The following is a 16,425-nucleotide window of genomic DNA, read 5'->3' as shown; positions in this document are numbered from 1 at the left end:
ATAAATAATTCTCTACTATTATTCTGACATTTCACATTCTTAAAATAAAGTGGTGATCCTAACTGACCTAAGACAGGGATTTTTACTCTGATTAAATGTCAGGATTTGTGAAAAACTGAGTTTAAATGTATTTGGCTAAGGTGTATGTAAACTTCCGACTTCAACTGTATATGCTTTGCATATATGTGTGCATTTGCATGGGTGCGCACATACATGCTTGTACTAAAAGCTGAGTTGTGTTGTAGGTGTGTGTCGGTACCCTCTGGGGATGTCCGGAGGACAGATTCAGGATGAAGACATCTCAGCCTCCAGTCAGTGGTCTGAGTCTACAGCTGCTAGATACGGCAGGTACTGTATACACACACGTGTGCGGACACACATACACACCCACAGTGGAGGCTCCTCAGAGGAGGAAGGGGAGTACCATTCTCAGTGAATTTCATACAAATAAAATAGTGAAACATTGAAGTTAACCTTTTTAGTTAAGACTATGCTAAATATATTCACATCACCAAATAACTGATTAAAACACACTGTTTTGCATTGAAGGTCTACAGTATCCTCAACAGCTCTCTGTAGGGTAACACCATGGTGTAGCCGGAGGACAGCTAGCTTCTGTCTTCCTCTAGGTACATTGACCTCAATATAAAACCTACGAGGCTCATGGTTCTCACCCCTTTCTATAGACTTGCACAGTCATTATGTCAACTTCTGGAGGACGTCCTCCAACCTATCATAGCTCTTGCAGCATGAACTGACATGCTGTCCACCCAATCAAAAGATCAGATAATTAATCTATTACTGAAAGCATAAACTAAAGCTAGCTAGCACTGCAGTGCAGTGCATAAAATGTGGTGAGTAGTTGACTCAAAGAGAGAGAAAGACAATAGTTGAACAGTTTTGAACAAATGAATTTCTTCCTAAATTAAGGAGAAGCAAGAGAGAGAGAGCGCTAACTATATTTGGTTGTATTTTTTTAACTTTCATTTAGATAGCATATGCAGCTAGCTAGTTTAGCCTACTCAAACACCTGGCTCAAAAAGAGACGTATGCTATGTTAGCTAGCAGGCAATGGCTATCCAACACTGGAACTCTTCCAAGTCAAGGTAAGCTTTTGGTTTTATTAATTCATTGCCACCGGCCCACCGGTGTAACTGCTAATCTGCTTTCTGACAGTACACTGTACTGCATGATTGTAGCGGGTTTACTAATGAGTTAGTTCTAGTAGCTATGCTTACTATGATGTGACAACGATGTAGGATGTGTGTAGCGGTCATGATATGCGGGTTTGGTTGGAAAGGTATTTTTTGCCTGGTTACAGACAGCTGATGTGTTGTGCACAAGTCCACAGACAAGGTGAGAGGAGGAGAGCACATAGATGGTTGTGAGAAGGAATTATATATATATAACAAGCAAAGTGATTGTGCTGTTTTTATGTGGCTGCTATGAAAGTGAACTCTACGCCGATTCTGTTGAAAAACGTTTCTTAAACGGAAGCTAACGGAAAGAAGCAGGGATAAAAAAAATACCTGAATTTGTCCAATAGAAATTCACATTTTCAACTGTTGGACTAATGATTACTCCCAAAATCGTCTAGATGCAGGCAAGGGTGTGCAAGGCGGTATTGAATGTGTCACTCTGTCACCTTGACTACTCTCTACCTGTGCACCCAGCTACATTGTAAACTTTCATTCATAGGCTAGGTTGTAGCAACCTCATGATGGTGTCATGACGTGTCCCTTTTTGGGTTTAGCTAGTGGCTTCCCCCTCTCTCTCTCCTACACGAACAGCCCTTTTCTACTGTTACGAATAAAAACCCCTCTTGAAGAAATCCTCTTCAGACCGTGCATACCTTGGTCAGCTGAGGGGGCAAAGGTTTGAGTAGAGACCACAAACATCTCAGTTTAAGCTAAGGTTGTAATGGTTGTTGAATTCCTAACCATACCACGTGGAGCATTGGCTACACTCGGGAAATGGTTCAACTGAGACTATCGATCCTGACAGAATAAGAGCAAATCTTAGATACTAATCACTAGTCTGCAGCTAGAAATTATGTCAACCTGGGATGCGAAGACTGACAACTGCCGAAACATCTATACCTATGAGAACATTTCTGAATGGTACTCTGAAGTATCCATTCTAACCACGAAAGACTTCAGGGAAGCAGAGAGAGACGCTCGGACGAACTCTCCGACAGAAAGACGGACAATTCCAACAGAGATCACGACGACACACTGAGCGTAAATATATATTGATTGTAATTATTCCAGAATGAGTGAGCGTTCATGTGCAGAGGATTAGCATTTCAATTAATATAATTATCAACTGTGTAGTGACTAATTTTTGGCTTTCCCGCCCTTCTCAGTCTACACCCACTTCCGTTTGTCCACCAAGCCGTCATGCTTAGCCCACTAGGGAACCTCCCCTATCATTTCCTTGTAACCATATCTACTGTGTTGTTTGTTTAATGCATTTCTGTGATTATTTAGTTAGTTAGTAAATAAATGATTAAGACAATTGGTGTATGGATGATTCATAGTAAAGGCTGGGTTTGTGCAGATAACCAACCATTTACGATGTTTGGAATGAGACTAATGTGAGGTAAAGAATAATTCATTAATTAGAAGACTAATTGATCAGATATTAAAATATCTGAAGAGTTATATTAGGAAAATTATAACTTTGTAATCTGAAGATTTTCCTTGGTGCCCCAACTTCGTAGTTAATTACATTTACATGATTAGTTTAATCACGTAATAATAATTACAGAGAATTGATTTGATAAAATAACAGTCTTCACTTTAATGATGCCAAAGACACGACAATGGGTATAGGGGAAATTAGAGTATCATGTAGTAGCCTAAACCTATTGATGTTACATTTATCTGGGTGAATAGAATATGAATTACAGTCATCCATTATGCTGTAATAGAAATAAAGCCATGCTCATAACAACAATAATCATCCTCCCTCATCTTAAGTTGCACCGGCCGCCAGTGACACACACAAACACACACACATACATCCATAAATACCTCTCAATTTCGATTGTGGACTGGACACATGCAGGCTCCCCCACAACTACACACACAAACACTCATGCACATTCATATACACTCGCATACAGTTTTCAAGATTGTGTGTGTTTTCAGTTAACTTTGTATCAGTTTCTGCTCTCTGTGTGTAAAAAAACACATGGTTAAGCCTGGAAAGAGCGAGAGAAAAAAATAAGAAACAGAGAGAGTGATTGTGTGTGCGTGTGCATGTGTGCTTGTTGGAGAATGGGTGGCCTGCTCTCATTTTTAGAATAATGATGTAATCTAGGTTCTGTTCTGGACAGCATAGTTTTATTCTGGCCTAGCCTCCCCTCTCCCCTGCCAGCTCAACCCTACATTAACACTTTCACATTAATTTACGACAAATGTGTTTGTTTAACAGACTGTATGAACTGACATCCACCCACCACACTCACTTTCCACTGACCTCTCTCTCCCTTTTCTCTTCCCTTTCCCTCCATCTCTCTCTCTGTTCCCTCCTCCCTTTCTCTATCTGTGTTCACCGCCTCCCTTTCTCTCTACTCTCCTTTTTATTCCTGTTCTCTCCCTCTCCTGCCCTCTTTCCACCCCTTTCCACCCCTTCCTCTCTCCCACCCCCTCCTCTCTCTCCCACCCTCTCCACCCCCTCCTCTCTCTCCCACCCTCTTCACCCCTTCCTCTCTGTCCCATCCTCTCCACCCCTTTATCTCCCACCCTCAGGTTAGACTTTGAGGAGGGTGATGGTGCGTGGTGTCCAGAGATAACGGTGGAACCAGACAGCCTGAAGGAGTTCCTCCAGATAGACCTGCGTTCCCTCCACTTCATCACCCTGGTGGGCACCCAGGGCCGCCACGCAGGGGGCATCGGCAACGAGTTCGCCCAGATGTACAAGATTAAATATAGCCGTGACGGCAGCCGCTGGATTTCCTGGAGGAACAGGCATGGCAAACAGGTAATCAGTCAGTCAGTCAGTTATTGAATATTGATTTACAAGATTAATGATTGAGAAGGAGGACAGGAATATAAAAATGTTAATACATTGATAATGGTAATATTGGTGATTTGTGACGTCACTCTCGGTGGTTAAGGGGAACTGGAATGTGTGATTTATTTCTTATTAATTAGGCTAATTGGTTGATTGATTAATATCTGTGTGTGACATGGCTGTAGGTGATAGAGGGAAACAGGAATGCATATGACATTGTGCTGAAGGACCTGGAGCCTCCGATCATCGCCCGCTTCGTGAGGTTCATGCCCGTCTCAGACCACTCCATGAACGTCTGCATGAGGGTAGAGCTCTACGGCTGTGAGTGGCTTGGTAAGACAGATGGAGAGGAGAAAGGGATAGGAGGAGGAGCTCCCTACTCTGAGCCATAGGTAGACAGAGTTGGGCAAACTCACTGCCTAGGCTTTAGCTCAGTGGGCTAATGCAGTCTCTCTCTCTCTCTCTCTCTATTTCAGATGGTCTGGTGTCCTACAACGCCCCAGCAGGAGAACAGATGAGTCTGGAGGGCCAGCCTGTCCACCTCAATGACTCGGTGTATGATGGAGCCGTCATCTACAGGTGGGTGTGCATAACTCCTTTTCCTTCTCGTCCTCCCTCGTCATCTTGCTCCTCCTCTTTTCTCTTTTCCTTCATCCTTGTCCTTATTTTTTCCTCCTTCTCATTCCGCCTCTCAATATATCCCTCCTCTCTCGGTTCATCCAAACTCATTCTCTGTTCTTCCTCCTCCTCCTTTTGTCTTTCCTTCACCAACCTCTGAGCCTTGGTTCTACACTGGCCCTGTTGTTGCCTGGTTGCCATAGTTCTGGCAGGATGTAGACCGTGGCATGGGTCACTGTGGTTATGCCACACACACACACACACGTCATTTTTCTCTGTGCAGTTATGCAATGGAGTGTTAGGAACACACACACACACAAACAATTACACCCACGGATGGCTTCTGATCCATGAATGCGTGGGAGTTTGATTAAGTGTCTTTGGAATTAAACCTGACGTCTTGGGAGAATAAATTACTATTTGGGTATCCTTCCTTTCTGTGTTAGTGTTTGAGTCACTGTGTGCTGAACAATATCCTCCATTACACTGCCATCAGTTTGTCTCTGCTATAGTAGTCAGGAAGTCTCTCTCCCTCGCTCTCTTTCTTTCTCCTCTCACTCTCTGAGTTTGAGTCTGTTAAAGTAGTCCAAGAAGAGAAAATGGCTGTTTTGACACCACAGCCAAGATGAGATATTGAGGGTGGTGGATAATATGATGCTACCACCTAGTGGTGGGTGGAGGGAGGTTGAACAAACACATAGTGAAATAGTTTCTCTCTACCTTCCTCCTCACAAAATAAATATTTAGCATTGTAAATAAAATTTGTAATTAAACATGAAACTAGTCATTATTGTGTGCCAAGCAAGGTTGTCAAGTAGTTGTTTACATGTCGCCAGGTCTCCTTAAAAGGATAGTTCAGCCACAGACTCTCTTGTTCACCACAGAAACAAAGTTTTCTAGACATTTTTACTTTGTATTTTGACTACCTCAAAATACTCCAACACTGAGCTCTATCTTCATCTCCTCTCCCCTTTTCCTTCTCCATCCCCAGTATGACGGAGGGGCTAGGCCAGCTGACTGATGGAATGTGTGGATTAGATGACTTCAGCCACAGCCACGTCTACAATGTGTGGCCTGGTTACGACTACGTGGGATGGACCAATGAGAGCTTTCCCAATGGATACGTGGAGATCATGTTCGAGTTTGACCGCACTCGCAATTTCACCACCATGAAGGTGTGTGTGAAAGGATTGGGGGGAGGCAGACAACCTCTTTTTTTAATTTAACCTTTATTTATTTAACTAGGCATGTCAGTTAAGAACAAATTCTTATTTACAATGACGGCCTACCCCAGCCAAACCCTAAACCGGACGACACTGGGCCAATTGTGCCTGTTGTGGTACAGACTGGAATCAAACCAGGGTCTGTAGTGACGCCTCTAGCATTGAGATGCAGTGCCTTAGACCGCTGCGCCACTCGGGAGCCCCATTTCTTGCTACTCCAGCTGGCATTTCAAGTGTTCACCACCTCCCAAATAACAGGCATTGCATTTCTAAATCTTTCAGCTTCTTGACCCTATTTCCATCACCCTAAAATGTTTTTCCTGCAGGTTGACTGTAATAACCTGTTTCACTGTAACAACATATACCCCTCTTGCTCTCCCCTCTCTCTTTCTGTCTCTCTCTTTCTCTGTTTCTAGGTGCACTGTAACAACATGTTCATGAAGCATGTCAAGGCGTTCCGCCAGGTGGTGTGTTACTTCCGTTCTGAGGCTGACTGGGAGGCCACGCCCCTTTCCTTTAGTCCAGTGGTGGATGACGTCAATCTCAGCGCCCGCTTCGTCACCATCTCTCTGGCCAATCATATGGCCAGCGCAATCAAGTGCCAGTTCTACTTCGCTGAAGCCTGGATGATGTTTAGCGAAATCACCTTCCAGTCAGGTAAACATGTGTACCGGTACACACACCTCAGATCACCTCCAACTCATGTATAGAGAACACCCCTTTCAATATGAATCTGTAAACTATTATCTGTTCTTTGTTGTGATTCACGTCTGTCTCTGCTCTTCCAGACACAGCCATGTACAACACTACCCTGGCTCCCCCCAAGACTGGCAGCAGCCCCCCCACTAACACTCAACCAGGTCAGTGCCCACTCCACATGCATCACACAAACACAAGCTGTAACAGTTTTTACCTTTTTTAACACACACTCCCACCCGTGAGCAATGCATTTCGTGCAAAGAATTTCCTGCTTTAATTATGTAATCCAATCAAATGATGTCTTCCTCTATCCCCTCCCCAGGGGATGACCCCACCCACAAAATAGATGACAGCAACACCAGAATTCTGATTGTCTGCCTGGTGGCCATCATTCTTATCCTTGTCGCCATCATTGTCATCATCCTCTGGAGGCAGGTCTGGCAGAAGATGCTGGAGAAGGTGAGAGATGCCACCTGGTCACACATACATACAAATTAGTTTTGCCTGAGTTAAAAAGCATTTTGATGCTCCATATCTCTGAATTGTGAACGTTAGTTATTGTGACTGTTTGTTACTATCCGGAAATGTAAAATATTATTAAAAGTTGGGTAAATAAATCCTACCATGTGTTGATCAATCAAGGCTGGTCAGATGTGTCTCTTTACCCCAGCATCCTTTATTCTAGGCCTCGCGGCGGATGCTGGACGATGAACTAACTGCTAGTCTGTCACTACAGAGCGAGACGTTCGCCTACAGCCACAACAACCCGACATCATCGTCAGCACCCAGCGAGCAGGAGTCTAGCTCCACCTACGAGCGTATCTTCCCCCTGGGCCCTGACTACCAGGAACCCTCACGACTCATACGCATGCTACCTGAGTTCTCCCACACCTCCGAGGATGCCGGTGAGTAGACCAGACACACAAGGCAGAGTTTAAATGACCAGAAAAGACATGAGAGAGTTGAATTAAGGAGGTTGAAAAATGAGCATGAAGTCACCCCATTGTGTATGATGATGTCATATTACTGAATCTACCTTCAACTCTTTTCTCTGGTATCAGCTTTGATCAGCACAGCAGTGACAGCCTCCAAGGCTCCCACTGCAACAGTTGCTCAGGACGGAGTCCCTCACTATGCCGAGGCAGACATCGTCAACCTGCAGGGCGTAACCGGGGGCAACACGTACGCGGTCCCTGCTTTAACCATGGACCTGCTGTCAGGGAAGGACGTGGCAGTGGAAGAGTTCCCCAGGAAACTGCTCACCTTCAAAGAGAAGCTGGGCGAGGGACAGTTTGGAGAGGTTTGTGTTCTCTGGACATTACATAGTAATCAATGCCATGTTTGATTTACATTATTTCAACTAATTTCTTATGCACTTCTGAGATTAACAATATTGATCAGGGTCATTAATTAGATTAATCTGGTGATTTAGGCTGAAGAAAAAGCTTGCACAACCTTTGTGGCTCTTTAGAACCATCGTTAGTAACCACTAGATGTTGTGTGTTGATCAGAGTCTCCAGGCTCTTCAGAACCATCGTTAGAACCATCATTAGTGACCACTAGATGTCGTGTGTTGATCAGAGTCTCCAGGCTCTTCAGAACCATCGTTAGAACCATCGTTAGTGACCACTAGATGTTGTGTGTTGATCAGAGTCTCCAGGCTCTTCAGAACCATCGTTAGAACCATCATTAGTGACCACTAGATGTTGTGTGTTGATCAGAGTCTCCAGGCTCTTCAGAACCATCGTTAGAATCATCATTAGTGACCACTAGATGTCGTGTGTTGATCAGAGTCTCCAGGCTCTTCAGAACCATCGTTAGAACCATCGTTCGTGACCACTAGATGTTGTGTGCTGATCAGAGTCTCCAGGCTCTTCAGAACCATCGTTAGTGACCACTAGATGTTGTGTGTTGATCAGAGTCTCCAGGCTCTTCAGAACCATCGTTAGAACCATCGTTAGTGACCACTAGATGTCGTGTGTTGATCAGAGTCTCCAGGCTCTTCAGAACCATCGTTAGAACCATCGTTCGTGACCACTAGATGTTGTGTGCTGATCAGAGTCTCCAGGCTCTTCAGAACCATCGTTAGTGACCACTAGATGTTGTGTGTTGATCAGAGTCTCCAGGCTCTTCAGAACCATCGTTAGAACCATCGTTCGTGACCACTAGATGTTGTGTGCTGATCAGAGTCTCCAGGCTCTTCAGAACCATCGTTAGTGACCACTAGATGTTGTGTGTTGATCAGAGTCTCCAGGCTCTTCAGAACCATCGTTAGAACCATCGTTAGTGACCACTAGATGTCGTGTGTTGATCAGAGTCTCCAGGCTCTTCAGAACCATCGTTAGAACCATCGTTAGTGACCACTAGATGTCGTGTGTTGATCAGAGTCTCCAGGCTCTTCAGAACCATCGCTAGTGACCACTAGATGTAGTGCATTGATCAGAGTCTTCATGTTCCGTCTCCCTACAGGTCCACTTGTGTGAGGCAGAGGGCATGAAGGAGTTTATAGATGAGGATTTCTCCTTCAACATCAGTGACAACCAGCCAGTACTGGTTGCTGTTAAGATGCTCAGAGCAGATGCTAACAAAAACGCCAGGTGAGGGGAAGCACACTCCTGATTAGAGAACACAGTGAATGTCTGCCTATGCCGCTCCCAAATGTATTGACCACGTAGACATGTTTTGAGTGATTCCTCCAGCACATGTTTTATGTGTGTGTTTTGGGATTAATTCCTATTTATCATTCAAAGCTCTCACAGTCTCCCTAATGACCTCTAACCGCTGACCTCTGTGTTATAATCAGGAATGACTTTCTGAAGGAGATTAAGATCATGTCACGTCTGAAGGACCCCAACATCATCCGTCTGCTGGCCGTGTGTATCTGCAGCGACCCCCTCTGCATGATCACAGAGTACATGGAGAACGGTGACCTCAACCAGTTCCTGTCCCGCCATGAACCTGAGGGAGAGATAGCACTCATCAGCAACGTAACCACTGTCGGGTAGGGATAAGGGGATGGAGGCTGGGGCAGGGGTGTGTGTGTAATCCTGTATATCTCTTCACCTCTCCTGGTGCTGACTCTCTCTCTCTACATCTCTGCCTCTCCTCTGCTCCAGCTACAGTGACCTGTGCTACATGGCCACTCAGATTGCCTCAGGGATGAGGTACCTCTCCTCGCTTAACTTTGTCCACAGAGACCTGGCCACGAGGAACTGTCTGGTGGGGAAGAACTACACCATCAAGATTGCTGACTTTGGCATGAGCAGGAACCTGTACAGTGGAGACTACTACCGCATCCAGGGTCGGGCCGTGCTGCCCATACGATGGATGTCCTGGGAGAGCATACTGCTGGTGAGGACTGAGGGACGGAGGGAGAGAGGGAGGGAGAAGCTGGTGAGACGTGGTGGCCCCCTGGTGGTCTTATATGGAATAGATACCTTAGTTCACTTTTCTTTTTTTTTTCTTTTTTTTTACCTTTATTTAACTAGGAAAGTCAGTTAAGAACAAATTCTTATTTACAATGACGGCCTACCAAAAGGCAAAAAGATTCCTGCAGGGACGGGGGCTGGGATTAAACATTTAAAAAAAAATATAGGACAAAACACACATCACGACAAGAGAGACAACACAATACTACATAAAAGAGACCTAATACAAGAACATAGCATGGCAGCAACACATGACAACACAGTATGGTAACAACACAACATGACAATAACATGGTAGCAACACAACATGGCAGCAGCACAAAAAATGCTACAAGCATTATTTGGCACAGACAACAGCACAAGGGCAAGAAGGTAGAGACATCAATACATCACGCAAAGCAGACACAACTGTCAGTAAGAGTGTCCATGATTGAGTCTTTGAATGAAGAGATTGAGATAAAACTGTCCAGTTTGAGTGTTTGTTGCAGCTCGTTCCAGTCGCTAGCTGCAGCGAACTGAAAAGAGGAGCGACCCAGGGATGCGACTGGCAGAACGGGTGTTGTATGTGAAGGATGAGGGCTGCAGTAAATATCTCAGGCCTCCCCCTATCTAAGAGGGTTTTATAAATAAGCATCGACCAGTGAGTCTACAGAGACGGGTATACAGAGATGACCAGTTTACAGAGGAGTATAGAGTGCAGTGACGTGTCCTATAAGTAGCATTGGTGGCAAATCTGATGGCCGAATTGTAAAGAACATCTAGCCTCACGAGAGCACCCTTACCTACCTATCTATAAATTACATCTCCCTAATCTAGCATGGTTAGGATGGTCATCTGAATCAGGATTAGTTTGGCAGCTGGGGTGAAAGAGGAGCGAGTACGATAGAGGAAACTAAGTCTAGATGTAACTTTAGCCTGCATCTTTGATATGTGCTGAGAGAAGGACAGTGCACTGTCTAGCCATACTCCCAAGTACTTGTATGAAGTGACTACCTCAAGCTCTAAACCCTCAGAGGTAATAATCACACCAGTGGGGAGAGGAGCATTCTTCTTACCAAACCACATGACCTTTGTTTTGGAGGTGTTCAGAACAAGGTTAAGGGCAGAGAAAGTTTGTTGGACACTAAGAAAGCTTTGTTGTAGTGCGTTTAACACAAATTCCGGGGAGGGGTCAGCTGAGTATAAGACTGTATCATCTGCATATAAATGGATGAGAGAGCTCCCTACTGCCTGAGCTATGTTGTTGATGTAAATTGAGAAGAGCGTAGGGCCTAGGATCGAGCCTTGTGGTACTCCCTTGGTGACAGGCACTGGCTGAGACAGCAAATGTTCTGACTTTATACACTGCACTCTTTGAGAGAGGTAGTTAGCAAACCAGGCCAAAGACCCCTCGGAGACACCAATACTCCTTAGCCGGCCCATAAGAATGGAATGGTCTACCGTATCAAAATCTTTGGCCAAGTCAATAAAAATAGCAGCACAACATTGCTTAGATTCAAGGGCAATGGTGACATCATTGAGGACCTTTAAGGTTGCAGTGACACATCCATCACCTGAGCAGAAACCAGATTGCATACCAGAGAGAATACTATAGACATCAAGAAAGCGAGTCAGTTGATTATTGACAGGGCAAAATAGAAATAGGCCTATAACAGTTATGATCAGCTTGATCTCCCCCTTTAAATAAAGGACGAAACGTGGCTGCCTTCCAAGCAATGGGAACCTCCCCAGAGATGAGAGACAGGTTAAAAAGGTCAGAGATAGGCTTGGCGATGACAGGAGCAGCAACCTTAAAGAAGAAAGGGTCTAAACCATCTGACCCCGTTTTTTGGGGTCAAGTTTAAGAAGCTCCTTTAGCACCTCGGACTCAGTGACCGCCTGTGGGGGAAAGTTTTGTAGCGGGGCAGGGGGAAAAGAGGGAGCAGCATCGGGGCTAGTTGCATTAGAAGGGGTGGGAGATGAGGAAATGTTGGACCTGCAAGGAGGCATGGCTGAGTCAAATAGTAATCCTGACTTAATGTGGTCAGTGGTGATTAAAGAGCTCAGCCATGTGCTTATTGTCAGTAACAACCACATCATCAACTTTAAGGGACATGGGCAGCTGTGAGGAGGAGGGTTTATTCTCCAGGTCTTTAACCGTTTTCTAGAACTTATTGGGGTTAGACCCACAGAGAGAGAACTGCTCCTTAAAGTAACTAACTTTGGCCTTCCGGATAGCCTGAGTGCACGTATTTCTCATTTGCCTGAACGATAGCCAGTCAGCCTGAGTATGCGTGTGCCGAGCCTTTCGCCAAATGCAATTGTTGAGGTGGAGTAACTCTGCAAGATCCCGGGCGAACCAGGGGCTGAACCTGTTTTTAATTCTCATTTTCTTTATGGGGGCCTCTTTGTTAATAATACCGCTGAAAATATCAAAAAAGCCTGAGGGCAAAGGGGGGGGGGGAGGGGGGGCATGTTCCTAATGTTTGGTATACTCAGTGTATGTTTACTGTAATGGGCCTGTGAATGAGGGCTTTGGTTATCAGTTGAACTATCCTCTTTTTTAAGCCCCTACAAATCATCTAAACTCAATAACTTATGTAGCCTAATGTCTGTTGTTCTGCCTCTTCACTCCCAGGGTAAGTTCACCACAGCCAGTGACGTGTGGGCGTTTGGGGTGACGCTGTGGGAGACCCTGACCTTCTGTAAGGAGCAGCCTTACTCCCAGCTGACTGATGAACAGGTCATAGAGAACACTGGGGAGTTCTTCAGGGACCAGAAACGACAGGTGAGAGACACACTCAAACTGACTCACTCTCTTTTGCTGCAGATCTACCTGCCTATGTTCTACTGTATTGTACCTGATTGTCTTCTCTATATGTTGTAGATCTACCTGCCCCAGCCAGTGCTGTGTCCTGACTCTTTGTATAAGATCATGCTGTGTTGTTGGAGAAGGAACACCAAGGAGAGGCCTTCCTTCCAGGAGATTCACCGAGTGCTGCTGGAAAGCCCAGCTTAGGGCCCGAACCCCTGGGCCAGCACACACACACACAGACAGACAGACAGACAGACAGATGAAACGCATCAACAACACATTAAGCATCGGTCTATAAGTCAAAGGGTCAACTCAGTTCAACTTCGATGCACAGAAAAATTACGAATGGCTGTCTGTTGTCTCAGCTAGAGAAGTAAAAGTGAAATCTAGCAATGAAAGTTCTGCACTTTTTAAAATGTATCATTTATTCCAAATGGTGCTAGAAATAAGTATAAAGTTTCCACCTTGTTTAATGCAGTGTAATGTAATGCCACGTCTATGAATTCAATTGTGTTTTCTTTAAGAAGACTGCTTGAATGTAAATCAGATGTCTTCATTAAGCAAACCATCAGTGTTCAGTTTGGAGAATTTTGATACATTAAAAGTTTTCTTTTTCTTTTGCAAGGTTATTCATCTCAGTCACTCTGACCGTTTCTTTGTACACTTTGCTTAGAGCTAACAGGGATAATGGTAATGTAGTCAATGCATTATATGACTCTTTACATGATCCTGACTTACTATCACCCATTTTGAATCTGTTGACAATGTGTCATATAGATATAACATATCTAATCTGTTGGCTTTGAGTAAAGAGTTACAAGTGATGAACAAATTTATAACAGGCAATAACCATTATTCGACCATATCTCAGCTATAGTACTCTCTGGCAGTACACTTTGCCACAGTGTCTGCCAGTGATATTTGACCAAGAGTGCTCAAAGACATTGGTGTGTATGTACTTCAATAGATCTTGTTAAATCTCAAATAGTAATATTTTGTATTGATATTTATATGTATTGTTTATATTTCAGTTTGCTTTCTGTTTATATATTTGGGTACTGATCAGCTTCTTTTTGCATGGGAAAATTTGTACAAAGTTGTACGTTGTGCAATTTTCAAGATTCAGTTTTGTAGTTTTGTATTTCGTTGAACATCTCAGTCGAGAGTAGTTTCAGAAAATGACAGTAGGCTTTGTGGAATGTGGGGTGGACAAATGTTGGTTCTCATTCATATTTGTGACCAAATCACTGTCCAAATCAGATCGTAGATCAGCTGCAATAGTGCTGGTCCATGTTCAGTCCATACTGAGCAGATTATAAATAAACTGCATTAGTGCTGGTCCATGTTCAGTCCATACTGAGCAGATTATAAATAAACTGCATTACTGATGGTACATGTTCAGTCCATACTGAGCAGATTATAAATAAACTGCATTACTGATGGTCCATGTTCAGTCCATACTGAGCAGATTATAAATAAGCTGCATTACTGATGGTCCATGTTCAGTCCATACTGAGCAGATTATAAATAAGCTGCATTACTGATGGTCCATGTTCAGTCCATACTGAGCAGATTATAAATAAGCTGCATTAGTGCTGGTCCATACTGATCAGATTATGGTGCTAATCAGGATCCAGACTGGAGGGGAGAGGATGTGCTAACTAAGTTCTGATGGGTCTTTGTAGGAAACAATGCTTCTAGAGAGAAAGATTTTTTAAATGGTTAGTGTGTTTGCTACCTTTGTACAACAAATGTTCTATGCTATCATTGTGTTGTATTGAACGTGTTAAAATGCACAGTTGTTCTGAACAGGACAACAACTGTTTATGATGTATCTCTGTTGAAAGAGAGTGAGAGCTGAATGGTGATTAAAGGGTTTCTGAATACAGTTACAGTGAGGATGATAATCAGTCAGAAGGATTTCAGACAATCTCAACTGCACACAAGGACAGTTGTTGTACAACAAGACCGTTACTATAGTAACTATTATGATTATGCAATTCTTTCACCATTAGCTTTAGGTTTGAACCCTAAATGACTTCAATATGTTATCAACCTGTCTCCAGTCTTCATGGTCTACAGGCTTAGTTTTGATGTCCTGCTTCCTACAATCACACACAGATGCAACTTTACTCAGGGGCCTTCTCCTTCTTATCAGCAACCTTCGCCCCTGGACCTTATTATTCACATTCTGGTGTCATTATGGGCCATCTTTATAGGTTGTGTTCAGTTATAGGCTGAGACACAAATCAAACACTATTCAAGTTTTAATGTAACATGCACAAGCACAGTGAAATGCTTTTCTTGCCAACTCAAAACCCAACTATGGGCTTTCAATAACAATGTATAAATAGAAAAAAAACACGAGAAATAAGAATAGGAATTATGAACTACACGATCAAGTAAGTAAGCGTACTATATACAGAAAATATTTTAAAAGTCAGTTGTTTTATTTCTGTATTTCATTTATCATTTTCTGATTCTCTCCTGACCATGAACTGACTTTATATTGCCCTGTGGGAAGTATATTTGTACATATATTGTAGTCCATAGTAATGGTTTGATAGTCAGTAGTATGGATGAGGCATGCATTGATATATATCCTTAAGACCAAAATGGGACCCATTCACAGCATCTCAATGTTTCAGCTTGTTTGAATGCTTTATTGTATTATTACAGAATTTGCATCGATAAAGCAAATGAGGGCATACTTATTGTATAGTAATGAAGTTGTATAGAGGTTATTAGTGTGTCAGTGCACAAGAAAATTAAATAGTGGTTGAGTTTTATAAGATCTTTGTACTCAAATGGGGTTTTTTTATCAATAAAAACATTGAATTTTGTCTCATTTGTCATGGTGATAATTTGTTACAGACGAAATAAAACAAATCACCTAAATGATGCATTGTCTATTGTTTTGATTTACAATAAAGTCTACATTCATGTGACCAATGGATATAGGTTTATGTGAATCACAGAGTTCAGGATATGAATATGTGACACTTCGACAGGATTTTCTACTCAACCATTTCTTATTTTCCTATATCTGGGCTGACAGTAGTCTAAACGCTATTGGCTGGGGCTGGGGCTAGGATGTCGCCCAATCATACCATAGGATGCGGTTGTAGCAAGGGGCAGTAGTCTGATTTCAACGTCGTACTCTACAGTTTGTGGACAAATTGTTGCTGTATTTATATATAATTATATTGATTTAAACCAAGGGCGTGTTAGTTACCGGAGCGAACACGTAAATATACACGTCTTGGTTTTATTACTGTATCGGTGAAGGAAACAAGTTTTTTGCAACTTTCTCTTTCTCCGCTAGACTAGTGGACAGCGCTGTAACTGCAAATAGATTAGCGTCGTCACTAGTTACCACAGCCACCCCGCCTATTTCTACAATGTATTTTCTTTAAAGTGTGATTTTAAACCTAACCGTATCCTTAACCTTATGCCGAACCCTGACCTTAAATTAAGACCAAAAAGCTAATTTTATATATACAACTTTGACTTTGTGGCTGTGGTAACTAGTGAAACCAACCCTTTTCCTGGAGCGCAACCTTCCTGCAGGTTTTCCCTCTAGCACACCTTCCCAAAAGAGTAGAGGCAAACACGGACCAACTCCATGTTAATGCCCATGATT

At 43.3% G+C, this 16,425-nt stretch overlaps 1 protein-coding gene across 1 annotated transcript; it reads left to right on the top strand.

The window, feature by feature from the left end:
• Positions 1-253: 253 nt before the first annotated feature.
• LOC120054290 (discoidin domain-containing receptor 2-like) lies at positions 254-15,619 on the top strand. The gene is made up of 15 exons (XM_039001708.1): positions 254-348; positions 3,756-3,987; positions 4,206-4,353; positions 4,497-4,599; positions 5,630-5,813; positions 6,278-6,518; positions 6,650-6,721; positions 6,883-7,019; positions 7,246-7,469; positions 7,632-7,860; positions 9,030-9,157; positions 9,364-9,561; positions 9,677-9,911; positions 12,606-12,755; positions 12,855-15,619. The coding sequence occupies exons 1-15, from the start codon at positions 269-271 to the stop codon at positions 12,984-12,986; spliced, it is 2,493 nt and encodes an 830-aa protein (XP_038857636.1). The 5' UTR covers positions 254-268; the 3' UTR covers positions 12,987-15,619.
• Positions 15,620-16,425: the final 806 nt, after the last annotated feature.

This window comes from Salvelinus namaycush, chromosome 10, assembly GCF_016432855.1.
Source record: "Salvelinus namaycush isolate Seneca chromosome 10, SaNama_1.0, whole genome shotgun sequence".
Taxonomy (NCBI): Eukaryota; Metazoa; Chordata; class Actinopteri; order Salmoniformes; family Salmonidae; genus Salvelinus; species Salvelinus namaycush.
Note: the sequence above shows the minus strand (reverse complement) of the source record. Positions and strands in the feature narration are given on the sequence as shown.